The following is a 27,964-nucleotide window of genomic DNA, read 5'->3' on the forward strand; positions in this document are numbered from 1 at the left end:
TTAACAGACAGATACACCCCCAGCTATGTCACATCAGGAGATGATCAAGCCAAAGCCCTTCCTCCTGGACACAGGCAGCCACCTGAGCCCTTGGGGATTCTAGGCAGAGCCATGCACGGTCAGTGGTGGGGCAGGGAGTCTCTGGCACCTTGTTCTGATTTGCTTTGAGTCAGGCCTCCACTGGAGCAGCCCACTGTGGTAAAGAAGACTGCTTTGGCTGTCACAGGCCATATTTTCCAACATGCAGAAAGAGGCAGCGCTAAGCAAGAAAAGTGACCTCCTCACATGATGCCCATGTGGCCCTCGAGGCCCCATACTGCCACCTATCTCCTTAGATCCAAGGGCTCACTGGAGGACAGTTGGCCTGACTGACTAGGGTGGGGAGGGGCCACTAAGGGGCCACCAGAGAGTCAGAGGAGCTCCAGTCCAGAGACTACCAGGCACACACTGGCTGTCAGTTGAGTGGGGCACCCTGATCCTGAGGGACTGTGAGCCCTGTTGGACTACTGAGGTGGTGCAGCCTGGGGACCCTTGTCCCTGAGAGACCTCCTGGCCCACATTTCCTCACTCAGCAAGACATGCACAGAGAGAAGGGGAAAACTGTCTCAGTTCAAGAGTGTAAATGTTCCTGACAACTCCTTCCAGCAGCCCCTGGGCCAGGCCAGAGGAAGTGCTGATTCTGCCCAAACATGTCTCAGTCACGTGCTGACTCTTGGATGAGCATCTGGATTCTGATCCAAGCCTCTCCTTAGCCATTTGGTTGTCACCTTCCTGGGTTCCAGAGCTTCTGCTTCTTGATAGCCAACATTGCCCCCTGCCCTACCCCCTCCATGTCCTGCTGTCTCCATGTCCTGCCCCACTGCCACTTCCTTGGCCAACTTCTTGATAGCCAACATTGCCCCCATGCCCTACCTCCTCCATGTCCTGCTGTCTCCATGTCCTGCCCCACTGCCACTTCCTTGGCCAGAACCACCCTTGTCACCACAGGATCTGATGGGTTCCATGGGCCTGACAGCAAACTTCTGGGTGTTTAGTGCCTCCCCACCCCGGGGTCTCTTGCTCCTAATAACAATCAGAGGGTAGCCCAGCTTCTCCAACTCCTTTCTCCTTATGGCTCTGCTTATTAATGCAGCTGTCCCCAGAGGGGTCCTGGGGAATGTGTGAGTAGACAGCCATGATGCCCCCCTCCTGTGGTTCCCGGTACCACCGTTGCTTTTCTTCACTGTAACCAGGCCATGGACCGTCTTTGATCTCACCTCAGCAAATGGCTACTTGACATTCGGTGCAATTGTGTGCTTCCCTATGACCTACTTTGTGTGAGAGACCTACTGTCTCTCCCACACCTTGCTAACTGAGTCCAGCCCGCCAGGCTCAGGATAACTGTGTGTCTCTGTGTACAATGTGAGCCAGAGGGACCCTGTCTACATGTAGGCCGGGAACTTGAGGGAGGGATGGACCAGGGCAGTCCCACTGCCACTTCCCCACAGGCCTGTTAGACCTGCTGTGACTCCACCTAAGATGAGAGTCAACTGTCTGGGCTGCTAGGTTGGGGATTTTCCTCAACATCTTGGAGCTATAAAACCTTTTACCTTCTTCCTAGACAGGGAGTCCAGAGCATACAATGAAGGAAGCAGTAAAACTAGATCCCTTTTTGCTCTGAAATTCCCTCTGAAAAAATAACCATAGTGCTATTTAGTGAGTCATTTCATAATTAAGAGTTGTTGATTCCAAATTTTTTTTACCTATTTATCTTTTGAAGGATAATAGTACCCTCTGGCTTAATTTTTAATTGGCTTTCAGTTCAAAATAGAGTTTGTGAAGAAATTAGTGGAATTGGAAATGTTACAGTAACACCACCAGTTTCTGATCTTATTAGAATTGCCAAAATACCAGCCATACCCTTGAGAAGTTGGGCCTCCCTGGGGAAAGGGCCCGGCACCTGTGATATGCGGGGCTGGGCTGGGCTTATTTGGGGAAGGGGTTGCATCGGGGGCACCAAGTGAGAGGCCAGCAGCTGCCTCTGGCAATAGTGGTCTCAGGAAGCCCTGTCTCCTCCGTGTGGAATGGGGGTGATAGCACTCCCTCTTAGGTTTCTGGGAGAACTAGTTGAGATGCCATACTTCAGATACTTAGGCAAGGTCCAACACACAGCCAGATTGGAACCAGCATGTCCTAACAGGGAGTCTCTATGCAGGGAAGAAAGAGTCTCCTCTGGCCCCCAACTATCTGAGTGTGAATCAATCCTGTGGCCAGTGTAAGACCCTGGTCTCATGAAGGATGCCCCATGGGGAATGGACACATTTGGTACTGGAGCGTGAGGAGAGCACAGCCCAGCCAGAAAGAAATATGTTGGGGATATCAGAGAGGATTCCTCTTATTGGAGGCAGAGGCCCAAAAAGGAGAAGCTTAAGGATGTCCAGAGACAGGATGGGGCAGGGTCATAGCATCAGGAGAACGGCAGCACCAGTGACAGCCATGCCTATAGTCCAGGGTCTGGCCATGCCTATTGGGCCCTTTATGTCCAGGCATCCTTTCTCTGAATTTCTCATCTACTGCCCCTGGTCTTGCAGTGAGGCTGGGGGTATGTTGGGCCCAGCAGCTGGCCATGGGCTGTTGGTCAGGCTGGTGTCACGTGATCAGACTGACACAGGCCAGCTCCACATACACAGAGATTGTGTTCTGCAGGGTCATTCAGACAATGGCAGGCAGTGCAAGAAGGATGCCCAACATGCATTGCAGCCTCACTGGGCAACCTTGGCCCTTGAGGCACAGTAGCCAGTGATCCTGGAAGGCAGCAGGGCTCATCCACCCGTGGAGTACTCCACCAACTCACTTCCCCTTCTTCACCTTGACCCCATCTCCCACCATTAGGTGGTGCTTACCCTGGGGCATTCCTAGCTGCCCCCAGAAAGGAACTGGACAGAGGGAGGCAAGGCAGAAGTGGTCATCAAGTGTCCCACTGTCCATTCCTAAGTCCCAGACCATCCCCTGCCCACTTGCCAAGGGGTCAGGCAAAGGGGAAGAGAAAGTAGTAGCTCCCTGGGGCTGGCTGGGGGCAGGGTTGGGAGAGTACAAGAAAGGGTGTACAGGTAAATGAATGAATGAGGGAATAAACATGGATGAGTGAATGAACGAACAAGGGGAAAAATGGAATGAATGAGCAGGGGGTGGGGTGAGGGAGGGCATGCTGTCAGGGGGCAGAGATGAGAACTGAGTGAATAAAAGGGCGCCTAGGTGGCTCAGTCAGTTAAGCCAGCTTAGATCATGATCTTATGGTTGGTGGGTTTGAACCCTGCATCAGACTCTGTGCTGACAGCTCAGAGCCTGGAAATTGCTTCAGATTCTGTGACTCCCTCTCTTTCTCTGCCCCTCTCCTGCTCGTGCTCTGTCTCCCTCTCTTAAGAAGAAATTTTTTTTTAAATTAAAAAAAAAAAAAAAAAAAAGAACTGAGTGAATAAAGAAATCAGGACCTGTGTTCCAGCCCTCAGGCATAGAACCTCCTCATGGCCAGCCTCCTACCCCATCCCCATTCTCCAGAAACTTAGGTCTGTGCCAAGTCTCCTCAGACTCCACCCGAACAGGCCCCAGTGCCCTGCACCCTTCTCCCCGCTCCCAGAGAGCTGGCAAAGGGCCTCCAGCAGCCAGGTCCAGTGTTTATTTTTAGCCCTTACCTCACATGCCTCCCCCTGCCTGCCTTCCCTCCCTCCCTGGCCGCCTGTTATAGCAGAGCCAGGAGCAAGAGGCCCAACTGGGCAGCCCGTTCTGCAGCCTGGCTGTCTCTATGAATAAGCGTGGGAAGGAACAAAACCCTGTGGAGCATGTGACCACAGGTGACATGCTCTGCTGAGGGCTGGGCCTCTGGGCTCAGGTAAGCAGGCTGCCACACAGGCTGGCTTTGAACACTTGGCATTAGGTCTGCCTCCTCCATCCAGAGCATCTTTCCAAGGTGCCCTTCACTGGCACTGCTTCACTGGGACTGTTGCTTCTGGGGTGGGGTCTGCAGGCCAGAGGCAGGGGTCAAGCCCTTAAGGTGAGCCAGGGAAGGTGATCTGACCTCGAGAGGCCTAAGCTGGAATGGCTGTGTGCAGGGTCCCAAAGTGGAGCCAGAACAGTGTTGCCATAGGCCAGCCCCTGGTCTGGGCCCAGATCCTAACCCCATCATGCTGATCCTGGGGGGCTTTTCTCATTTCCAGAACTCTCTTGGCCTCTGCCTACACCCCTCTTATGTCTCCAGGGTCTTTTTGTCATGTCATAATCCTCTTTGAGGTGGGGGGATTTCCACTGTGTCCCTAGGTGATGTTAGAGGCATTGTGGGCTCTGGGCTCAGGCTGAGCATCTGTGCTCTTCCGTGCCCCATCTCAGGGCTTGAGCTCAGCCTGCCTAGCATTCTCCCCAGGCACCTCTAGGGGTGACTAAGCCAAGTGAGCCCAAGACCCAACAAGTAGCCAGTACCCATTGCTTCATAGGGGTTTGTGTCAGGAATGCATAGAGGACCAGATAAGGTCAAAGGGAGTTAGTCGTGGTGCTAGGGCCAGGGAACAGGGTGAGTAGATGTAGGACCTCTGAAGGGTCACCCTCCATAGCTGGGCCCCTCTGCTTAGGGGCTGTGTGTAGGATTGGGCCTCAGGGCAGAGTCAGAGCTCCAGTCTCAGCAATCTCAAGGCTCTGAGTAACAAGCCTGTGGATCAGGCCTATCCTTAACACACACCAAGGGCCTGCCACCTGCCTGGTCTGGCCTCTGCTGGCGCCCAGGGCAGAGATGTGGTATGTAGCCCTGCGGGCAGGAAACCAGGGCAGAATCATTGATATGGCATCTGCCATGGTGGCCTGAGGATACCAGGCTGAGGGCAGGCACTCTGGGGGTACTGTGGGAGTACAGATCCAAGGATCTGCCACATGTGCTAGGGTCTGACATGGTCACAGGGCAGTGTGTGAAGTAAGGGTGCTGAGGCTGCCAGCCCACTTTAGGCTGGCGAGGGCTACAGGCTACCTCCTTGCCCTGTCTTCTGGCTCTGTGATCCTGTGGTTCTGGGTCTTGTGGTTCTCCTAATGGCCCATCCTAGTGACCAAGCTGCTAGTAGGAATCTGAGTGTCTGGGCACCTGAGAGGACCAGCAGCAGGAGGGTCAGAGTACCAAGGCTCTTCCCCCTCCTCCAGGGTGAGAGCAGACATAAGTGTGTGGTTATCCTCTTTTCCACCTCACTCTGTGGGCCAGGGTGGGGCTTCCAGTCTTGCCAAGGAAGAGCCCTGACTCTGGAGGAAGTTCCTGGGAGACACGCCCCTGTCAGCCTCTGACCTGCTGCAGGAATCACCGATGCAGGGCCTGGGATGTTCAGACCTCACTCCTGTGCAGACAGCTGGAGCTGGGGAAGTAGACTTGGTTTCTAGTGTTCTAGGAACTTTGCCGCTGATATCCACGTCATACTTGGATGACCAGTTTGGGGCTGTGGTCTCCAGGAAGGCTACATGCCAGCCCCTGTGTCTGTCTTAATCATGGCTGTGTCTCCAGTCCCCAGCACTGAACCTGACAGAGGGGATTACCCTGAGAGTAGTGGACTGATGGTTGAGTGTTTGTTCCCCACCCAGATCTGGAGGAAGCAGGGCCCTTGGTCTAAGTGCCATCACACACAGTCCCCATCGGAACAGTCCAGAGCCCTGGGGGCAGGAGGAGGCTTCCACCTGAGGGTCTTTGCTGGCCTTGGACAAGGTGACTTGGGCTGGGGGGTATAAGCAGAGGGGACTGCTTGGCCCCATCCTCCCAGCAGGGCTTCTTTCAGATGCCTCCCCTGGCCCCAGGAGCCTGTGGCCTCCCAGCACAGCCCTTACTTGGGAAGAGTGTGGGGAGGATGGTGTCTGAGGCCTGAGGGTTAGGAGGCCAGGGAGGAGCTGGGCACCTAGGAGGCGCTCCCTGTCTGAGGCTACTCCTGGTTTGCATGGGCTCTGGACTGATGGACTCCACACCAACTCCCCCTCTTCTCCAGACTCATGTGCTACCTGTAGCCTCCCCTCCCCTGCAGGTCTCCTCCTTTTCTTGCCAGGTGAAAAAGCTCTCTACAGGGTAAAGAAGAGATCCTTCTTTTTGGTTTATCATTTGAAGTCTGAAGGATGGGGAAGTCTGTCATTTGGGGGCAACAAATCTATTAGTCATTTTCTCCTTGTGCCTTTGGGGTCATGCTTTAGAAAACTTTCTCCTGCTTACACTTACAGAAATAGTCATAGAAATACTCTTTGAGTACTTCAGTGTCTTTGTGATTTTCATCAACCCCCTCCCCTCCCATTTCCTTACAGAAAACCGAGTGGCTCTGTCTCAACTGCCAAACTAAGCGGCTACTAGAGGGCAGCCTGGGAGAGCCGACCCCCCTGCCGCTGCCCACCTCACAGCAGCCCCCCTCGGGGGCCCCTCTCCGTGCAGCTGGAGCAGCCCCTCTGAAGCAGAAAGGGCCACAGGGGCTGGGCCAGCCATCGGGCCCCCTGCCTGCCAAGGCCAGTCCCCTGCCCACCAAGGCCAGCCCCCAGGCCAAGCCCCTCAAGGCTTCTGAACCTAGCAGGACCCTGAGCAGTGCCCAGGAAAAGAAGACAGGAATCCCAGCTAAAGCCGAGCCTGGGCCGAAACCACCTCCGGAGACTACCCTGCCCCCTGGGACTCCTAAAGCAAAGACGGGGACCCGGAGGACTGAACCTGCCACGCCTGTCGTCAAGGCTGTTCCAGAAGCCCCCAAGGGTGGGGAGGCAGAGGTCAGTCCCATTCACTTCCCAGGGACCTTAGCTCTCAGGTGGGATGGTCTAGAGAAGGGCTTGGTTCCTGGAGCAGGTCCCTTGGGGCCACAGAGGTGGTAAGGGATGCCTGGATGAGACCCTAGTGGGCCTGGAGCCTATGAGTTGTAGGCTGGTCCTATGTCTGGCACTTGGTTGAATGTTTGGGTGGATTTTGCTACCATTAGATCTAATAAAGCTTCTCTTTGAGAATCTAGGGCTGCTTGGGGGTTTTTAAGGCCAGAGAAATGGAAGGTGGTGGGCCCTCCCCTGGGAGGTGGAGGACCCCTTCCTCAGGGCCCTGGGATTGACAGAGAGGGCTGGGCTTCTCCAGTGAGCTGTCTGCCATGGGGAGTCAGTGTCTGCTTCTCACCCTGCTGCAGGAGCTGGCAGGCAAGACTTATTCTCAGGACCTGTCTCGGAGCCCACAGAGCCTCAGTGACACAGGCTATTCGTCCGACGGCATCTCCAGCTCCCAGAGCGAGATCACAGGCGTTGTACAGCAGGAGGTAGAGCAGCTGGACAGCGCAGGGGTGACAGGGCCTCGCCCGCCCAGCCCCTCTGAGCTTCACAAGGTGGGGAGCAGCCTGCGGCCTTCGCTGGAGGCCCAGGGCCCAGCCCCCAGGGGCGAGCAGAGCAAGCCACCCAGGAGCAGTGGTGAGGAGCAGAAACGGAGGCCCCACTCCTTGTCCATCATGCCTGAGGCCTATGACTCCGATGAGGAACTGGAGGATATCTTGGAGGAGGAGGAAGACTCTCTGGAGTGGGGGCGCCAGAGGGAGCAGCAGGACACAGCCGAGTCATCAGATGACTTTGGCAGCCAGTTGAGGCACGACTATGTGGAGGACAGCAGTGAGGGTGGCCTGTCCCCTCTCCCACCCCAGCCCCCAGCCCGGGCAGCAGAACTGACCGACGAGGAGTTCATGCGACGACAGATACTGGAGATGAGCGCCGAAGAAGACAACCTGGAAGAGGATGACGTTGCCCCCTCTGGGCATGGCCTGGCCAAACATGGCACCCAGAAGGGTGGCCCCAGGCCCCGGCCTGAGCCCAGCCAAGACCCAGCAGTGCTGCCCAAGAGACGTCTGCCGCATAACGCCACCACAGGCTACGAGGAGCTGCTCTCTGAGGGAGGCCCAGCCGAGGCCAGCGATGGCACTGGGGCCCTACAGGGGGGGCTCCGCCGCTTCAAGACCATTGAGCTTAATAGCACGGGCAGCTATGGCCATGAGCTGGACCTGGGCCAAGGTCCCGACCCCAGCCTGGAGCGGGAGCCGGAGCTGGAAATGGAGAGCCTGACAGGCTCGCCAGAGGACCGCTCCCGTGGGGAGCACTCCTCCACACTGCCTGCCTCCACACCCAGCTACACTTCGGGCACCTCTCCCACCTCCCTGTCCTCCCTGGAGGAGGACAGTGATAGCAGCCCCAGCCGCCGGCAGCGACTAGAAGAAGCAAAGCAGCAGCGCAAGGCTCGGCACCGCTCACATGGGCCCCTGCTGCCCACCATCGAGGACTCCTCGGAGGAGGAGGAGCTGCGGGAGGAGGAGGAGCTGCTACGGGAGCAGGAGAAGATGCGGGAGGTGGAACAGCAGCGTATCCGCAGCACGGCCCGCAAGACACGGCGAGACAAGGAAGAACTGCGGGCCCAGCGGCGGCGCGAGCGCTCCAAGACCCCCCCGAGCAACCTGTCCCCCATCGAGGATGCCTCCCCGACTGAGGAGCTGAGGCAGGCAGCTGAGATGGAGGAGCTCCATCGCTCCTCCTGCTCCGAGTACTCGCCCTCCCCTTCCCTTGACTCGGAGGCTGAAGCCCTGGATGGCGGCCCCACCCGGCTCTACAAGTCAGGCAGTGAGTACAACCTGCCCACCTTCATGTCCCTCTACTCGCCAACTGAGACGCCCTCAGGCAGCTCCACCACTCCCAGCTCCAGCCGGCCCCTGAAGAGCGCAGAGGAGGCCTATGAGGAGATGATGCGCAAGGCCGAGCTGCTCCAGCGGCAACAGGGCCAGGTGGCAGGTGGCCCCTCTCAGCCCACTGGTACCCGGAGCCAGGGTGCCTTTGAGTACCAGGACACCCCCGACCAGGACTATGGCAGGGCTGCACAGCCTGCCCCTGAGGGCACACCGGCCAGCCTGGGGACAGCCGTGTATGAGGAGATCCTTCAGACATCACAGAGCATTGCCCGCATGCGGCAGGCCTCCTCCCGGGACTTGGCCTTTGTGGAGGACAAGAAGAAGGAGAAGCAGTTTCTGAATGCCGACAGTGCGTACATGGACCCAATGAAGCAAAATGGCGGCCCACTCACCCCTGGTACCAGTCCCACCCAGCTGGCTGCCCCTGTGTCCTTCTCCACCTCCACCTCCTCAGATAGCAGTGGTGGCCGAGTCATTCCTGATGTCCGTGTTACTCAGCATTTTGCAAAGGAGCCTCAGGACCCCCTCAAGCTTCACAGCTCTCCTGCCTCCCCCAGCTCTGCCTCCAAGGAGGTAGGCATATCCTTTTCCCAGGGCCCTGGCACCCCAGCCACCACAGCTGTGGCTCCTTGTCCAGCCAGCCTGTCACGAGGTTATATGACTCCAACCTCCCCAGCAGGCTCTGAGCGCAGCCCTTCACCGTCTGCTGTAGGCCACAGCTATGGACAGAGCCCAGCCACTGCGAACTACGGGTCCCAAACTGAGGAGATACCCCAGGCCCTCAGTGGCGCCACTGCCAGTGGACGGGCTGCCAGAGACAAGCCCCTGAGTGTGAGTGATGGCGAGAGCGGCCCCCACAAGGCCTCCCGGGGGTATTCCTACTTCGCAGGCTCCAGCCCACCTCTCTCTCCATCTTCTCCTTCAGAGAGTCCCACATTCTCCCCTGGCAAGCTGGGCCCAAGGGCCACAGCCGAGTTCTCTACACAGACGCCAAGCCCGACCCCTGCCTCGGACATGCCTCGGAGCCCTGGTGCCCCGACCCCAACACCCATGGTGGCTCAGGGCACACAAACGCCACACCGGCCCAGCACACCTCGCCTGGTGTGGCAGCAGCCCTCTCAGGAGGCCCCTTTCATGGTCATCACTCTGGCATCAGATGCCTCCAGCCAGACCAGGATGGTACATGCCAGTGCCTCCACCTCCCCAGTGTGTTCGCCCACTGACACCCAGCCCACCACCCACAGCTATAGCCAGACAACACCTCCGAGTATGTCCCAGCTGCCCCCAGAGCCACCTGGGCCACCTGGCTTCCCGCGGGCACCCAGTGCTGGCGCGGATGGGCCCTTGGCAGTCTATGGCTGGGGCGCCCTCCCTGCTGAGAACATCTCCCTGTGCCGGATCTCCTCTGTCCCTGGAACGTCTAGGGTGGAGCCAGGCCCTAGGCCTCCAGGCAGTGCCGTGGTAGACCTTCGCACAGCTGTCAAGCCTACTCCTATCATCCTTACTGACCAGGGCATGGACCTGACCTCTCTTGCCGTGGAAGCGAGGAAGTACGGCCTTGCCCTGGATCCAATCCCAGGACGGCAGTCGACTGCTGTACAGCCTTTGGTCATCAACCTCAATGCCCAGGAGCAGACCCATGCCTTCCTCAGCACCGCCACCACCGTGAGCATCACCATGGCCTCATCTGTGCTCATGGCTCAGCAAAAGCAGCCTGTGGTCTATGGAGACCCCTTCCAGAGCCGGCTTGACTTTGGTCAGGGTGCGGGTAGCCCTGTGTGCCTGGCCCAGGTCAAGCAGGTAGAGCAGGCCGTCCAGACAGCCCCATACCGAGGCGGGCCCCGTGGAAGACCTAGGGAGACCAAGTTTGCCAGGTATAACCTGCCCAACCAGGTAGCACCTCTGGCCAGAAGGGACGTTTTAATCACTCAGATGGGCAGTGCCCAGAGTGTTGGCCTCAAATCGGGCCCAGTGGCAGAGCCTGGTGCCGAACCCCACCGGGCTGCCCCTGCAGAGCTGCGGTCACACGCTGCTCCAGGTGCCAGGAAGCCACACACAGTGGTGGTGCAGATGGGAGAGGGCACAGCAGGCACTGTGACCACACTGCTCCCAGAGGAACCTGCAGGTGCCCTGGACCTCACTGGGATGAGGCCTGAGAGCCAGATGGCATGCTGTGACATGGTCTACAAGTTCCCCTTTGGCAGTAGCTGCACAGGCACCTTCCACCCCACCCCCAGCGCTCCTGAGAAGAGTGTGTCAGACGTTGCCCTACCTGGCCAGAGCAGCGGCCCCTTCTACAGTCCCCGGGACCCTGAGCCTCCTGAACCCCCCACCTACCGGGCACAGGGGGTAGTGGGGCCTGGGCCCCACGAGGAACAGAGGCCCTACCCACAGGGCCTCCATGGCAGGCTATACTCCTCCATGTCTGACACCAATTTAGCAGAGGCTAGCCTCAACTACCATGCCCACAGGATTGGGCAGCTCTTCCAGGGCCCTGGACGAGACTCAGCTGTGGATCTCAGCTCGCTGAAGCATTCCTACAGCCTGGGCTTTGTGGATGGACGCTACCTTGGGCAGGGCTTGCAGTATGGCTCGTACACAGACCTGCGTCATCCCACAGACGTTTTGACTCACCCACTTCCCATGAGGCGCTACAGTTCAGTGTCAAACATCTACTCAGACCACAGGTATGGCCCACGGGGAGATGCAGCTGGCTTCCAGGAGGCCAGTCTGGCCCAGTACAGTGCCACCACCGCCCGTGAGATCAGCCGCATGTGTGCTGCCCTCAACTCCATGGACCAGTATGGAGGGCGGCATGGCAGTGGTGGTGGTGGCCCTGACCTCATGCAGTATCAGCCCCAGCCCGGGCCTGGGCTCAGCGCTCCCCAGGGTCTGGCTCCCCTCAGACCTGGCCTCCTTGGGAACCCCACCTTCCCAGAGGGCCACCCAAGTCCTGGGAACCTGGCCCAGTACAGGCCTACGGTAGGCCAGGGAACAGCAGTCAGACAGCTGCTGCCATCCACAGCCACCGTGCGTGCAGCCGACGGCATGATCTACTCGACTATCAACACTCCAATTGCTGCAACACTGCCCATAACCACCCAGCCCGCCTCAGTACTGCGGCCCATGGTGCGCCGTGGCATGTACAGGCCTTACGTGTCGGGTGGGGTCACAGCCGTGCCGCTCACCAGCCTGACACGCATGCCCGTGATTGCCCCCCGGATACCTCTTGGGCCCACAGGGCTGTACCGATATCCTGCACCAAGTAGATTCCCCGCTGCTTCCAGCATTCCACCTGCTGAGGGTCCTGTGTACCTGGGGAAACCTGCTGCTGCTAAGGCCCCAGGGGCTGGGGGCCCACCAAGGCCAGAGCTGCCAACAGGGGCAGCTCGGGAAGAGCCTCTTTCCACAGCCACCCCTGCTGCCGCCAAAGAGGCTGTAGCAGCCCCACCCCCAGCCCCAGCCCCTCTGGCCAGCCAGAAGCCGCAGGTAGATGCTGCTCCCGGGGGCGGCAGCGGGGCCCTCAGCCGGCCAGGGCTGGAGAAGGAGGAAGCTGCGCAGGAGGAGCGACAGCGGAAACAGCAGGAGCAGCTGCTGCAGCTGGAGCGGGAGCGGGTGGAGTTGGAGAAGCTGCGGCAACTGCGGCTGCAGGAGGAGCTGGAGCGGGAGCGGGTGGAGCTGCAGCGGCACCGTGAGGAAGAGCAGCTCCTGGTGCAGCGGGAGCTGCAGGAGCTGCAGACCATTAAGCACCATGTGCTGCAGCAGCAACAGGAGGAACGGCAGGCCCAGTTCGCCCTGCAGAGGGAGCAGCTGGCACAGCAGCGTCTGCAGTTGGAGCAGATCCAGCAGCTGCAGCAGCAGCTGCAGCAGCAGCTAGAGGAACAGAAGCAGCGGCAGAAGACCCCCTTCCCCGTGGCCTGCGAGGCACCTGGCCGAGGGCCTCCCCCAGCTGCCACGGAGCTGGCTCAGAATGGCCAGTACTGGCCACCCCTGACCCACACAGCCTTCATCGCCGTGGCAGGGCCGGAGGGGCCTGGGCAGCCTCGGGAGCCCGGGCTGCATCGGGGCCTCCCTAGCTCTGCCTCGGATATGTCACTGCAGACAGAGGAGCCGTGGGAGGCAGGCCGCAGCGGCCTCAAGAAGCGGCACTCTATGCCTCGCCTGCGGGACGCCTGCGAGCCAGAGTCAGGGCCCGAGCCCTGCGCGGTCAGGAGGATTGCAGACAGCAGCGTGCAGACAGACGAGGAGGATGGGGAGGGCCGCTACCTCCTGAGCCGGCGGCGCCGGGTGCGGCGGAGTGCGGACTGCAGCGTGCAGACTGATGACGAGGACAGTGCCGAGTGGGAGCAGCCGGTGCGCCGCCGCCGGTCCCGGCTTTCCCGCCACTCGGATTCCGGCTCCGACAGCAAGCATGATGCTGCCGCCTCATCGTCCCCTGCAACCGCTGCTGCGAGGGCCACGAGCAGCGTGGGCATCCAGACCATCAGTGACTGCTCTGTGCAGACGGAGCCTGACCAGCTGCCCAGAGTCTCTCCAGCCATCCACATCACAGCCGCTACTGACCCCAAGGTGGAGATCGTCAGGTACATCTCGGCGCCAGAGAAGACTGGACGCGGGGAGAGCCTGGCCTGCCAGACGGAGCCCGAGGGGCAGGCCCAGGGTGTGGTTGGGCCGCAGCTTGTAGGGCCAACTGCCATCAGCCCCTACCTGCCTGGCATCCAGATCGTCACCCCAGGGCCCCTCGGCAGATTCGAAAAAAAGAAGCCAGATCCCCTGGAGATTGGATACCAGGCCCAGCTGCCCCCGGAGTCCCTGTCACAGCTCGTGAGCCGCCAGCCTCCCAAGTCCCCCCAGGTCCTCTACTCACCGGTCTCGCCCCTGTCCCCACACCGGCTCCTGGACACCTCCTTTGCTTCCAGTGAGAGGCTGAACAAGGCTCACGTGAGTCCCCAGAAGCACTTCACGGCTGACAGCGCTCTCCGCCAGCAGACGCTGCCTCGCCCCATGAAGACCCTGCAGCGGTCCTTGTCTGACCCTAAGCCCCTCAGCCCCACCGCCGAGGAGTCTACCAAAGAGAGGTTCTCCCTCTACCAGCACCAGGGGGGACTGGGTAGCCAGGTATGGGCACAGGGGCTGGTCCAGGGTGGGACAGGGGTCTCTGTCTAGCCTGGGGGCCCCACAGGGAGGGGTTTCTCCTGGGGTGGGGGTGGAGTCACCTCCAGCTCCAGAGGCCCAGAGGAAGGAGTTGAGGATGAGGACTGGATCTTCCTTGATGCACACCTGGTGGAGCCAGCAGCCTGGCAAGGACATCTGGGCAAATACAGACTCACACACTGGCCCCCACAGCCACCCATCCAGACACTGCTAGAAACTTCAGCCTCTCCTCAGCACTGCCTCTTCACAGCCCATATCTGGTCCAGTCCCTACCGTGTCCCCCCGCCAGTCTGGGCCTCTCCCATTCCAAACCTCTACCGTGGATGTTTCCTTAGAAAATCAGTAACATAAACCTGGCTGGGCTGCTCCCTACTCCCCATCCCTGGCCTGGCTTCCATGGCCCCACAGGAAGTCCAAGACCCTTGGCCTAGCATTCAAGGTCCATCCCAGTGGGCTGCAGCATCTCTCGGTCTCATCTTGTCCCCTGTCACTATCTGGCCCTCAGTAAATCTGCTCCCTGTCTGCTCCCCTAGGCAGGGAACCCTGGAACATCAATGTGCCCTTGCCTGTGGCTTTAGTTGCCAACGATATCCTGGGACTGGGCGAGGTGGCCTGCTGTGGGCTGCCATGCAAGGGAAGATAGGAGTTGCAGGGGCCTTCTGCCAAGGATTTTGAGTGCCAGGCTAAAGAGCACGGGCTTTTCTTGTAGGCCCTTGGAGCTTCTGGAGGTTTGGGGCAGGTGAGACAGGCAAGATGGGTATTTTAGAAAGCTTCCTGGGCAGAATGAGGGTAGATAGGCTGAAGGGAAAGACTGCACAGTGGCCCTGGGGAAAGGGGTAGGAACCAGGTATATTTTCTGGGCGTGATGCAGAGAGGAGAGGGTGAGGCCTCAAGGTGGGGTGGTGGAGGTGATGAGCTTGGGTAATGGAGAGCCCTGGGGTGTGCAGTCCAGAGAGCGTGGGGGTGGGATCAGGAGTCTAGGCTGGCAGGGAGTGCAGGCCAGAGAGGCAGGCCGCCCTGGCTCCAGGCCAGGGTGGGCACAGAAGTTCCATGGGCCGGCAGTATGGTGCCATGCCGTGATGAGCCCTCAAGGTGTGCAGCCAAAATAACAAAAGATGAACAATAGAATGAGGAGTTGAAAAAGCGAAATGTATTGTTAAAGGCCCACCCATTGTTCTGAGGCTCTGGGACACACTATCATTTTCTTTGTGACAGATGGTGAGTGTGGGTGGGAGGTTTTTATGTAGTTTCTTGGCAAGGTAAAACGCAAGAAGCCCAATGTCCGGGCCTAGTGTATTTTGGGGATTTGGGTGGTCCATAAAAGCCCAGAGTCCCAGGGCACTCTGGGAAGGCTAGGAACTAGAGACAAAGGGCCCAAGGTAGACCTTCCATCACCATCCAGTGATGTGGACCTTCAGGTAATGTGAACGGCAGGTGAGGAGAACTGCAGAGAGGGCAGGGTTAGGGAGTCTGGACCAGGAAGCAACACAGCCAGAGACAGGTTGGAGAGGCCCTGCAGGGTAGCTGGTAGTCTCAGAGAGTGGTGGGCCAACAGGGATGTGGAGGGAGCTGGGGGCCAGGCCAAGAGCACAGTCCAGAGAGTTTGGCAGAGGGTGGTGTAGGGCAGCTGGGAGAAGAGGGTGGACCAGGCGGCTGAGCTGCATGTCACTTAAAACAGCTGTAGGACGGGGCAGGAAAAGACCCAGAGCCTGCAGTAACTGACAGTCAGCCTGTGCCCCTTCTCATGATCCTCTGGGGATCCTGGTGGGCACCCAGGGACCACTCCATTCCTGTCCATGGCCCTCTATTACCCTGGTCCCCACCAGCTTCTAGACCTGAAACCAGAGCCAGACTGTACTGTCCTCACCTCAGTGGGAGAGAGAGGGTGGCAAGCCCACTGGACATGGGCAGGGTCCTCAGGGCCACTGTATGCTAGAAGTTCTCAGAGGCAGGCTAGTCCTAGAGACCAGCACAGAGGGGCATCTGCTCCACCCCTCCCCTGCTGCCTGGAGTGCTGGGAGAGAGAAGGCCTGTAAAACGGTCACAGGCCAGTGATGATGTCCACTGGGGGCGGGGGGGAGGGGGCGGTGGGCGGGGAGGCAGTCCTCAAGGCTGCCTGGTGAATCAGAGCACCAACTATATGGAGCCCAGCCTCTGCCCCAACCCAGGCCAGGGCTCTTCTACCTTTGCCCCACCAAGTCACCCACACCTTGGGTCTCAGTGCTGCCCGCCCTTCCCTCTGTCTCAGGTGTCGGCGCTGCCACCCAACGGCCTGGTCCGCAAGGTGAAGCGGACACTGCCCAGCCCCCCTCCAGAGGAGGCTCACCTGCCCCTGGCTGGCCAGGCCCCCCCACAGCTGTATGCGGCCAGCCTGCTGCAGCATGGGCTGGCGGGGCCCACCGCTGTCCCTGCCACCAAGGCCAGCCTGCTCCGGGAGCTGGACCGGGACCTGCGGCTGGTGGAGCATGAGTCCACCAAGCTGCGCAAGAAGCAAGCGGAGCTGGACGAGGAGGAGAAGGAGATCGACGCCAAGCTCAAGTACCTGGAGCTGGGTATCACACAGCGTAAAGAGTCTTTGGCCAAAGACCGGGGTGGCCGTGACTACCCGCCCTTGCGTGGTCTCGGTGAGCATCGTGACTACTTATCAGACAGCGAGCTCAACCAGCTGCGGCTCCAGGGCTGTGCCACTCCTGCCGGCCAGTATGCTGACTTCCCTGTCACTGCCGCTGCTCCTGCCACCCCCTCTGGCCCTACTGCCTTCCAACAGCCCCGATTCCCACCTCCAGCCCCACAGTACACTGCAGGCAGTGGTGGGCCAACTCAGAACGGATTCCCAGCCCATCAACCACCCACCTACCCTGGCCCCGGCACATACCCAGCACCTGCCTTTCCTCCTGGCACCAGTTACCCAGCTGAGCCTAGCCTGCCAAGCCAGCAGGCTTTCCGTCCCACAGGCCACTATACAGCCCAAACACCCATGCCAACCACACAGAGCACTCTTTTCCCAGTCCCAGCTGACAGCCGTGCCCCCCACCAGAAGCCACGCCAGACGTCACTAGCCGACTTGGAACAGAAGGTGCCCACTAACTATGAGGTGATTGCCAGCCCAGTTGTGGCCATGTCTTCAGCCCCACCTGAAACCAGCTATAGTGGCCCAGCAGTAAGCAGCAGCTATGATCAAGGCAAGGCTGCTGAGCTGCCCCGGGCCGGGGACCGTAGTGGTGTGAGCCTGAGCTCAGCCTCCACCTACCCCTCTGACTCCCACTACACCAGCCTGGAGCAGAATGTCCCTCGGAACTACGTGATGATTGATGACATCAGTGAGCTGACCAAGGATAGTATCTCCACTACCCCTGATAGCCAGCGACTAGAGCCCCTGGGGCCAAGCAGCAGCGGGCGTCCAGGGAAAGAGCCGGGAGAACCCAGCATCCTTGAGGGGACTGCATTGCCCTGCTGCTACACCAGAGGGGAGGAGGAATCTGAAGAGGACTCTTATGATCCCCGTGGGAAGAGTGGCCATCACCGGAATCTGGAGAGCAATGGCCGACCAGCCAGTGCCCACTACTACAGTGACAGCGACTACAGACATGGAACTCGAGCAGAGAAGTATGGTCCAGGTCCCATGGGGCCTAAGCATCCCTCCAAGAGCCTGGCACCAGCTGCTATCTCCTCAAAACGTAGCAAGCACCGGAAGCAGGGCATGGAGCAAAAGATCTCCAAATTCTCACCTATCGAAGAGGCCAAGGATGTGGAGTCTGACCTGGCCTCCTACCCCTCCCCTGCAGTCAGCAGCAGCCTAGCCTCTCGGGGCAGGAAGTTCCAGGATGAAATCACCTATGGGCTCAAGAAGAATGTGTATGAGCAGCAGAGGTACTATGGGGTGTCCAGCCGGGACCCAGTGGAGGAAGATGACCGCATGTATGGAGGGAGTGGCCGGTCCCGGGTGGCATCTGCATATAGTGGGGAGAAACTGTCTGGCCATGACTTCAGCAGCCGGGGCAAGGGATATGAACGGGAACGGGAAGCCATGGAGAGACTCCAAAAAGCGGGCCCCAAGCCCTCGTCCCTGAGCATGGCCCATGGCCGGTCCCGGCCCCCCATGCGGAGCCAGGCCTCTGAAGAGGAGAGCCCCGTCAGCCCCTTGGGGCGGCCCCGCCCTGCCGGCGGCACCCTCCCTCCTGGGGACACCTGCCCACAGTTCTGCTCCAGCCACTCCATGCCTGACGTCCAGGAGCACGTCAAGGATGGGCCTCGGGCCCACACATATAAGCGTGAGGAGGGCTACATCCTGGATGACTCCCACTGCGTAGTTTCCGACAGCGAAGGTAATGGCAGCCAGGGGTGATTTCTGCAGCCGCTCAGCACCCGGGGGGCCTGCCCGCCCATGGGGCCCTGGGCCCTGAGATGTCCCAGGGGGGCCTGGCTTGGCGCCTCATCCAGTGGGCTGCTCCACCTGCGCCCTGGCCCTGGTTGTGGGGGGGACGGGCTGGGGGCCTAGTGTTAATTGCTTGTGGCTGTGGTGCCCACTCTCTGGTTTCCTTGCATGGCTTCAGCTGGGCCTCCCCCTGCGGCCAGCCCAGGGGTTGATGGTGTTCTGTTTTTGGTCTCTGAAGCGTATCACCTGGGCCAGGAGGAGACAGACTGGTTTGATAAGCCCCGGGATGCCCGCTCTGACCGGTTCAGGCACCACGGGGGCCATGCAGTCTCCTCCTCCTCCCAGAAGCGAGGCCCTGCCAGGCACAGCTACCACGACTACGATGAGCCCCCCGAGGAGGGCCTGTGGCCACATGATGAGGGTGGCCCGAGCCGCCACACCTCAGCCAAGGAACACCGGCACCACAGTGACCACGGGCGGCACTCAGGCCGCCACACTGGTGAGGAGCCGGGCCGGCGTGCTGCCAAACCACACACTCGGGACCTGGGCCGCCATGAGGCCCGGCCTCACCCTCAGCCCAGCCCTGCCCCGGCCATGCAGAAGAAGGGTCAGCCTGGGTACCCCAGCTCTGCTGAATATTCACAGCCATCCCGTGCTCCGTCAGCATACCATCATGCCTCTGACAGCAAGAAGGGCTCCCGGCAGGCCCACTCGGGGCCCACTGCACCACAGCCAAAGCCAGAACCCCAGCTGCAGTCACAAGGTCGGCAGGCAGCTCCTGGGCCACAGCAATCACAGCCGCCACCATCAAGGCAGACACCCTCGGCAACAGCATCACGCCAGCCACAGACGCAGCAGCAGCAGCAGCAGCAGCAGCAGCAGCAGCTACAGCCCCCTCAGCAGGCCCCAGCGCAGGCTCGGCTGCAGCAACAGGGCCAGCAAGCTACCCGGGGCCCAGCCTCTGCTGCCAGCCAGCCAGCAGGGAAGGCTCAGCCAGGCCCCCCAACAGTCACAGGCTCCCAGCCAGCAGGACCGGTAAGTAGGGCTCCAGTGCATGGATCCTACCCAGGGTGTATACTGCGGCCGCAGCTTGGACGTGCCCTTGGTTCCAGGCTGGGCAAGGGCAGAATCCACGGACAGTATCTGAGCTATGGGTTCTGTGTTGCAGCCACGGGCAGAGCAGGCAAATGGCTCTAAAGGGACAGCTAAAGCACCCCAACAGGGGAGGCCTCCTCAGGCCCAGCCACCACCAGGACCTGGACCTGCAGGTGAGCCTGTATTTTGGTGCCCTCGGCCACGGCCCAGAATTCCTGGTCTGCCCTCTCCCTACACCCATGGGCGTCCTGAGCTCCCCTGCACTGCCACCCGCACTGCTCCCTGCGAAGGTGCCCAGGGGGCTGCAGACCTTTGCAGTAGGAAACAAGCTTGGGGTTAGAATGAGCCAGTTGGGGTCACCAGCACTGGGGACTTTGGGCCCAGGCAGCTCTGGTCAGGGAACCTGAGTACAGGGCCAGGACCACAGCTTCTTACTGTCTCTTTCCTTCCCCTTCTCTCCTCCCATCTGTCTTTCCATCCTCCTCTTCTCCTTCCTTGCTTTCCTCAACTTCCCTTTTTCTGCCTGCTCCAACCCCTTTCCTTCATGTTCTCTCTCTCTCTCTCTCTCTCTCTCTCTCTCTCTCTCTCTCTCTCTCTCTTCATTTCTCTCTCCTCCCCCTCACTCTCCAACCTCACAACTGCCTGTATTCAGATTCCCTCGGGGCTGCTCTCCCACTCAAGCCTGTCTCCTGATGGTGGTTTCTTTCCCCCTAGGCATGAAGGCCGGAGCCAGGCCTGGAGGGACCCCAGGGGCTCCTGCCGGCCAGCCAGGCGCCGATGGTGAGAGTGTGCTCTCCAAAATCCTCCCTGGTGGGGCAGCAGAGCAGGCTGGCAAGCTGACAGAAGGTAGGCACTGCCTGCAGCCAGGTCCATGGTGGGCGGCAGCTCCAGGGCCCTACTCTGGCAGAGGTTACGTCTGGGAAATGATTCCAGGCTCGGTCAGCCAGACATAGGCCAGCCTGAACATCCACCTGCTGCTGCCCAGTGGCTCTCTGGGTGGTCCTTGCCCCTTGGGGTGGGCTTGGCTTCACTGTGCCAAATGGTCCCAGCTAGGAAGGAGTCTAGTCCAATTTCCTGATGCCTCTCTTTTTCTTTGTCACAGCTGTCTCTGCTTTTGGCAAAAAGTTCTCCTCATTCTGGTGACCATGCCCTGCAGGGTAAGTATGGGCTGCCTGTACCCAGCCTCCCTTTGCATGGGGGGTCCTGAGGAGTCCTCTAGGAGGAGTCTGGTCTTTAGCAGTGGTGATGTGGCCAGAGCTGCAGTATTCTCTCCTGTGAGTGTGGGAGGAGGAAGAGGAAAAGGAGGAACCCAATGCATAGAGGCCTTAATGTGGGGCCAACTCCACAGGGGTCCTGGGAAAGGGAAGCTAGGGCCAACACTCCCTTGTCCTTCTCCACCACCCCTACCACCCCTCCCGGGGCTCTCACAACTTTGAACTGGCTTTAGTTTGTAGGTAGGGCCCCCTGGGATACAGCTCCTCCTCAACCTTTCTCTGTAAATGCTCCACAGGCTCTTGAAGAGACGAAAGGAGATGATATCATTGCTGTGGAAAAATCTCTGGAGTCAGAGGCCTGGGCACAGCTCTGGACTCTGCGTATAACAGTGAGTGTCAGGTCCAGGGTAGGGCGGGGCAGAGGAAGGGGTGAAGGTCCAAGGCCTGGCTGAGCAGACCCATGTAGCTCCTACAAATGTGAGCTGGGAGGAGGCTGGTGGACTTCCTTCAGCTGTGATGGGCCTCGCAGCTACCCGAGGGCCAGAGACCACCAAGCTGGCTGAGATGACTCAGGCAGTAACCTCAGGGAAGGACCCAGCAAATCCAACCGTCTCCCACAACTTCGGGTCTGTGCTCTGGGCGCTGATTCCAAAGCCCTTTCCCTGAGGCCTCGTGCTGGTGACTTTGCTCCAGACAGTCTGGTGAGGCCTGAGTCCCCAATGCTGCAGACCGTAGTAGCCATGAGCATGAACTTAAAACACTGTTGGCTTTCACAGGCTGAGCTCATGACCTGCAAGATGGAAGAGCAAAATGAGAAGTGAGGCAGACAGGAAGAGGACAGAGAGGAGAGGGAGGTCACTGGACAGGCAGTCTCAGCCCCTAGCCAGGTCAGCCCAGGGAGAGAGTGGAAGGGCCTCTGCGCAGGGGCCGTGGCTCTGCCTGGGCTGCAGTGGCCAACACGGGATGAGAAGCCTTCTCCTGGAACCCTCTCTGGTCCCAGCCCAGCCTCTGTGGCAGAGGAGGAGGTAGCGCATCATCCAGGATGGCAGGGAGGGTAGCCTGGCTAGTGGCGCTGCTCTGTGCACGGCCAAGGGCCACCTTCTACCATTCCATAACCCTGGGGCCTTCTCCCTCCCCTTCCTTCGCCACCTCTCAGGTTGAGTTTAGAGGTTTGTGTGCTTCTCGTGGTGAGCAGGCAGGTGTGTGGCAGGGCCAGAGAGTCAGCGAACAAATCACAAGGGAGCCCAGGCCAGGGCTGCTTGTAGGAAGGAGCTGGGTGTAGTGGCAGAAGGGCTGCCTGTCTCTGGAGGAACGGTGGGGGCCCTAGAAACGTCCGGTCTCTCATCCACTTAGCCGTTTATTCCACAAATGTTTGTCAAGTCCTAGGCAGGTGCCAGGCCCTGTTCCAGGTGCGAGGGATACAGCAGGAGATAAAACCAGGTCCCTGCCCTCCGAAGTGGACAGTCCATTTAAGGGGGACAGAGAAAAAATAAGTTAAAAAAAAAAACACTAAAGGTTAAAAGGTAATTTCTGAAGGTGGTAAGTGTTATGAAGCCAGTGAAGCAGGGTTGTGGGGCAGGGGGTCTGCTCTAAAGAAAGTAGTCAGTGTGAGGTAAGGCTTGAGGCGGGACGATGTTGGGATGGGACAGGTGGGCCTTCAGGCCAGACAAACGGCCGGCAGAGCCAGAGCCACAGCAAGGGGAGAGACGGTCAGGGTGAAGTCTGAGGGGGTGAGAGCCAGCTCGGGTGGGCTTTGTAGGCCAAAGTAAAGAGCCTGGAATTTGTTTTAATTACAGTAGCCACAGTGCAGCACCCCAGCGTTCTTCCTGCCTTCACCCCACTACAGCGGGCTCCCTCCTGCTTTCCCGCCCAGCCGGATGTTTCCTTGGAGTTGCCCGGGAACAGATGTGAAATCAGAAATTGTGCTGAAGGGAAGGAAGGGCAGCCCATGGGCTGGGTTCACGGCAGAACCTACCTTGGGTTTAGGGCTAGGGCTGTGTCACTGAGGAGCGAAAGGAACCACGGGCGTGGTTCTATTCTGCGTCCTGCCACACAGCCTGGGTGGGCCAGTGACACCACTAACTTTGTAGTTAAAGGAATCTCCCTCAGGTTCTGATATCTGGCTAATGATTGGGCCACATGGCCAGCACTTCTCTGAGTGCCCATCTCCTGGTGTCTTCTATAGCCATTTCAGAAGCGGGCTGGGAGAGGTGGGCCATTTTAAACAAAATCCCATCTCCCTCACGCTCAAGCAACTTATGTTATAGTCAAGAAATGTCCCTTCCTGGCCACCTGGATACGCCTTGCTTCCTGTCCTTGTCTTCGTGACCCCAAAATTGCCCAAGCACCCATCTCCCCAGGACTCAATGGGTAGGGACCCCCTGGGTGAGGAAAAGTTGGTCCATCAGCACATGGGCAGATCACCAAGAGGAGGGCAGGGATGGAAAGCAGCTGTCCACAGCTCTTGACAAAATCCTTCTTTCTTTCCTTCTTTCCCCCTTCCTCTTTTTCTCCTCTAAGCATCTGCAATCTGGCAAACCCTTGGCCCAAAGACTCACACGAGGTGGGACGTGGCAGGCAGGCCTCCGTTGAGAACGGGATGTTTTCTAACAGCAGCTGTCTGGGTGAAGCATCTGCTGGACACGTTGAGACCACTGGCCCCGGGGGACCCGTGATTGTCTTTCCAGAGACACTGCTCTCCTCAGGGCGCCACCTTCAAGGAATAGCCTTCGCTGGGAGGGAGGAGCCCTCTCCGGACACCCTGCCACCTCGGCAGTCCTGCTGCTCTTCCCACAGCCGCCTTTCTGCGGCCCGGCCAGCCAGGCTTCCTATGCGTTATACACAGAGTTTGGGCACAGGCTGCCTCTTTTTGACGGACACTGCCCTCCCTCCACGATGCCAGAAGTTTTTCCACAGCCTTGGAGAGGGGCTTTGACTGAGGGCTGGGGGCCCCGGGCTCCGTTTCCTTCACATTCCAGCTGGCCCGGATCCCTCTGTGGCCACAGGGCCCTGCTCCCCTCACCCTGCCCTCTGGGTGACATCGGAGCAGACTTCCATGTGGCCAGCATGGGGTTGGGAGAACTTTACAAATATTAGGACCTAACACTGTCTCATCGCTGAAATAAGAGGCCATAGCACCGAAAAGCAGCGTGGGCACTGGCTGAGGCTTCTCCCAGCCCATGGGTGGCAGCATGCTAGCACGCCTGCCACCATCTCAAAGCCATCCGCCCCCCCCCCGCCCCCTCCCCCCAAACTCCCCAGCCATTGTGAGCATCCCAGCGACACCGCCATCATCTTGAGCAGCCAGCTCCTTGTTCATACACCTGGGGATTTCTTTTGATTTCAAGAACAGCCTTAATCATTTCAGTTTGATTTACGTGTATACCTCATAAGCAGTTTTCTTTTGTTTCTCTTTCTCTCCCTTCTTTTTCTTTGCTCGCCTCCTTGCCTCTCCCCTCCACCACCACCTGTGACCGATGGTTTGGTTTCCTCTCTGCTCTGCCCCTGATCAGCACAGGGAGAATGTTGACTCAGAAGCAATAGGGGGCAGCAGGCCACCAAGAGCACAACCCCAGGGCGAGGTCTAGGAAGGCCCCTCAGCCCGCCTCTGTTTACTGTGCAATCCAGTCCTTCTTAAGCCATCACCAGTGGGCATGCTCAGAGCAGAGGGGCCAGGGCTTCTGCCATGCGAGGGCAGGGCCCACAGCCCTGTGCTGGGGAGTATGGCACCGTCCACCCACCTGGCGTACTGGGCGGCATTCCTCCCCAAGGCCCTTACCTTGGGGGCCTCCCTTCCTCTTGGGCACCCCCACCAGTCTCATCTCTAACGTTCTATGCAATGAAATATAAACCCTCAAAGACAACTGTTAATATTTAATAAATTCCATGTTATGTATAAGGAGTTAATTGCAAACATGCAATTGAGAAACTGGATAGATAAGCTCATATCAAACACCGCCCCCCCCCCCCCCCGCCCCCTGCTCCCACTGTGTGTGTGAAATTCTCAGTCTGTGGCATGTTTGACCTGTGGCAGGACTCGCTGCTGCCAGGTGAGTCACCGCCTGTCCTGCAGTGGAGCATGCACAGCTCGCAGCCTTTTTGCACGATTTCATCCATTTTAACTGCTCCACCCTCTTGCTTGGGAGTTCTTTTTGCCTCAGAACCTCTCCTTCAGGAGTGCTTCTAGCTGACTTCTGCACGAGCTAGTGAGGACCTGCTGGAATTGTTGCCTGAGCGTGCAGGCTGCGGGGCGGGCAGAGCAGGGCCTCGCACACCTTGCAGGTTTCTCGGACCAGGATAGCAGGTGAAAAGAAGCCTTTGGAGTAGACATGCTGCTGGAGCCCACACAGGAGTGTGTGGGTGAACATTCTGAAGGTTTGCTGTATGATTTCCATCTGTAAGTCACTCCCCCTCTTATCCCATCCCTGAGCCAGAGGCGTCTGGCCACCCCTTTCAGTGGGACATGGCTCAGGCACAGAGCTGGGCTGTGTCTTTGGCCAGAGACACAGAGGCAGGGTCTGGCTATGCCCTAGGGACCCCAGATCCTGACTGTACCTGCTCCGTGCCTCTTCTTTGTAGCTCGGTGGGGGCTCCAAGGTCTGTGAGCCAAGAGATCTAGGCTGGGACAAGGGGATCAGCAAGTGCTCAGTAAGAGCTAGGTCTCTGGCACTTGTGGCAAGGACAGCTAACAATGTCATCTTGGACCAGAGCAGGTGTTCACATAGACAGTGGCTTCACGCTGAGTTTCTTGGAAAGCTTTTCAATAGCAAAATTCACAGAAGGTTCTTTTGTGACCCTCTTTCCATCTGTCTCCAGGACCTAAACTCCCTGCCCCCCCTCATCTCTGAAGCCCAAGTATCGCACTGCTTGTCAGCTTCTCTGTGACTGAGCCGGGAGTGCAGCAGGCAGTGGCTGTCCAACCCCTCGAGGCCTGGCCTTCCTCCAGTTTGCTCTGGTTTGCACCATGCATTTCTCAGGGGTCCACATTTCTCATACTTTCCTATAAGGTCTACACAGCCCTTCAGAGGGGGATCCTGGCCTACCTCTGGCAGCTGTGGATGGGGCAGGAGGCTGTTGCCCTCTGTTTTGGGCCTGTGACCCTGGTCCTCCTGGATTTGGGCTTCGCCCATCCCCCAGGACACCTGCCTCATCCCAGCGATCAGGCCTGGGCTGTAAGAGCCCCATCTGAGCAAGGGCTAAGGGAGGCCACTATTCATCACCTTTGACTACCCAGGGCCAAGTCCGTGTGGGGATGTGCCTGTGGCTGGACATATGGGGGACCAAGGCAGTAATCCTTCCCACTAAAGGCCAGGGGGTGGGACCAGGAACAGGGAGCAAGCAGGGAGAGGACAGCAGGTCAGCCTCCATCGGGCCCAGTCTTAGGCTCTACAATGTTGACTTCTCAGCAAATTTCCTTTGTGACCAAGCCTTCTGAGTTTGAAATTTCTGACATCTGCCACTCCCCACTGTACCCCCAGGACACATCTGTATCCATCACCCCTTGTGAAGGTGGCTGGAGCAGGCCCCTCTGGGCCACAAGTGTCCCAGCCCTTGTGTAGATGCAGCTGTGACTCTGGAGGCACTGCAGCCAGAGACGGAGGGACCAGCATTTGGTACCTTGGCAGTGGGGGAGCATCGAGCCCATCTCCAAATGGGCAGAGTTTCTGGGATGTGGTCTAGGCCTTCTCCATACCTGCTTCCCCAGTGTCATGAGCAAGGGCATTGTCTCTGCCCACTCCAGGGCCTAATGCACTCACTTCACAGTGACAGTCCCCTCCCACCCACCCACTTAGTCCTTGGGAAGAGAATGTGGTCTCAGGGCCCATGATGAGAGGGCAGCAGTGGCAGTAACTATGGCCTGTCTTGTGGAACCTGTGTGGAGTTTTCTAGGCAGATCCTTTGCCATGGCAGCATGGCCCTTCCCCTGCCCTCATGCCACCCTCCCCCCATCTGTAAATACTTGTCATCGTGGACTCCGACAGGGTCAGAGGGACAGGCCTGACCAACTGAAACTCCTCAGAGATATCATCTCTGTCTCCCTGGGTACCAGCAGCCCTGCTGCCACGTGCACTGGGGTGGCGCTGGAGAGCCATGGAAATCGTGAGATAACTGTGTGTGTATGCATGTGAACAAGCGTGTGAATGTGTATGTGTGTGCGTGTCTGCCCCACTCAGCCTCTGGGATCAAATCAGCTCCTGCTCTCCAAGCGCAGTGCCCTGGAGAGTGGTGGCTGCCCAAAGCCTTTTCTCTGCTAGCTTCCATGTCTTGTTTTTGCTTTCCCCTCACTCCTTCCCTCCCTCCCTTCTTGCCTCTCTCCCTTTCTTTCCTTCTCTCCTTGGAGGGGGGGAAGAGTGCTGTACAAAGTGAAACAAACAAGTTTACAGTTGTAAGTGCAATGACCCGAGTCCTCCACATGACCTTGTGAATTGTGTGCCGTCCTCCTGTGCTCTGTGAGAACTCGTGGTACTTCAGTGTCCCTCCCCCTGTATTGTGACAAGGTAATTCTGTGGTATCAGAATAAAAGGACTTGATATAAACAACCTACAGACTGTCTCTGGGATGGTTTCTGAAATGGCAAGGCTTAGCCAGAGGAACAAAGCCTCAAACTTGTGACAGTCCTGTTTACAGTTAAAGGGAGAAGAGTAAAAGGGGTATGTTGTAGAAGTGTTGGCAAGGCCACAGCTAAGTCTACACCAAGCTGGCCAAAAACAACGGGTCCTCCACAAACATGCTCAGGGCAGGTCCCAGGTTTGGACCTGGAGGGAGCAGTTAGTTCACTGTGCAGGTGTTGAGGGATGGTGCCTCCAAGGCGGGTGTGTCCAGGCTGTGCCTCTTTCTGGCCCCGGTTCCTCGTTAGCCAGGTGAGCAGGTGCTGCCCCCTGGTGCTGCCAACAAGCACCACACCTATCTACCTTGCTATGTCTACTCCCAACCCCTCAACTCTTGCAGGCTGCCAGAACTTAGTTCTTTCCCAACAGCATGGGTGAACCTCCTTACTAGAGTAACCCAGAGCTGCTAGAAAATTCTTAAGATACAGATAAAGGAAAAGAGTATCAGCCTCACCTCTGACCTTCCTCCAGAGTTAGTATGTTAACATATGTCCTTACTTCCTGTTTTTCTTTTTCATTTTAAACAGAAGCCAGAAGGTGCAGTACCTTCTGTTTTCTACCCTCCTGTTTATTTCTACATGTTCATCCCAGGTACTTAGACGTTTATTCTCCAATGCCCAGCCTCCAGAGAGTTGCATGATGAATTTATAGCCAGTCTACAGTACACACCCTGAAGGCTGGGCACCACAGTCCCGATTTTCCTTAAAATAATAAATAACACTGTGATGAGCGTCTTAGTTTTCAACCTTTCCACTCAGCTTGGTGGTTGCGGTCACTCTTTCCTCTCAGTTCTGGCCTTGACAGGCTTGTACAAACTCGGTGGTCACAAGTGCAAGTGGCCTCAGAAAGTAG

At 58.5% G+C, this 27,964-nt stretch overlaps 1 protein-coding gene across 3 annotated transcripts in view; it reads left to right on the forward strand.

Annotated features, from left to right (window-relative positions):
• The window catches only part of BSN (bassoon presynaptic cytomatrix protein), a 94,783-nt gene extending 67,736 nt beyond the window's left edge, over nt 1–27,047 (forward strand). For 2 of the 3 annotated variants that reach the window (XM_003982229.6, XM_045050198.1), the window contains 9 exons: nt 6,289–6,735; nt 7,137–13,784; nt 16,069–18,145; nt 18,434–19,230; nt 19,364–19,463; nt 20,005–20,136; nt 20,393–20,447; nt 20,801–20,893; nt 23,025–27,047. In XM_003982229.6, coding sequence (XP_003982278.2) covers nt 6,289–6,735; nt 7,137–13,784; nt 16,069–18,145; nt 18,434–19,230; nt 19,364–19,463; nt 20,005–20,136; nt 20,393–20,433 — 10,242 coding nt within the window. In that variant the 3' untranslated portion in view covers nt 20,434–20,447; nt 20,801–20,893; nt 23,025–27,047. Of the gene's footprint in view, nt 1–6,288; nt 6,736–7,136; nt 13,785–16,068; nt 18,146–18,433; nt 19,231–19,363; nt 19,464–20,004; nt 20,137–20,392; nt 20,448–20,800; nt 20,894–22,300; nt 23,003–23,024 lie in introns of those variants that run through there. The other variant, XM_045050194.1, reaches the window with a different exon arrangement.
• The last annotated feature ends 917 nt before the right edge of the window (nt 27,048–27,964 follow it).

This window comes from Felis catus, chromosome A2 (genome assembly GCF_018350175.1).
Source record: "Felis catus isolate Fca126 chromosome A2, F.catus_Fca126_mat1.0, whole genome shotgun sequence".
NCBI classification, from domain to species: domain Eukaryota; kingdom Metazoa; phylum Chordata; class Mammalia; order Carnivora; family Felidae; genus Felis; species Felis catus.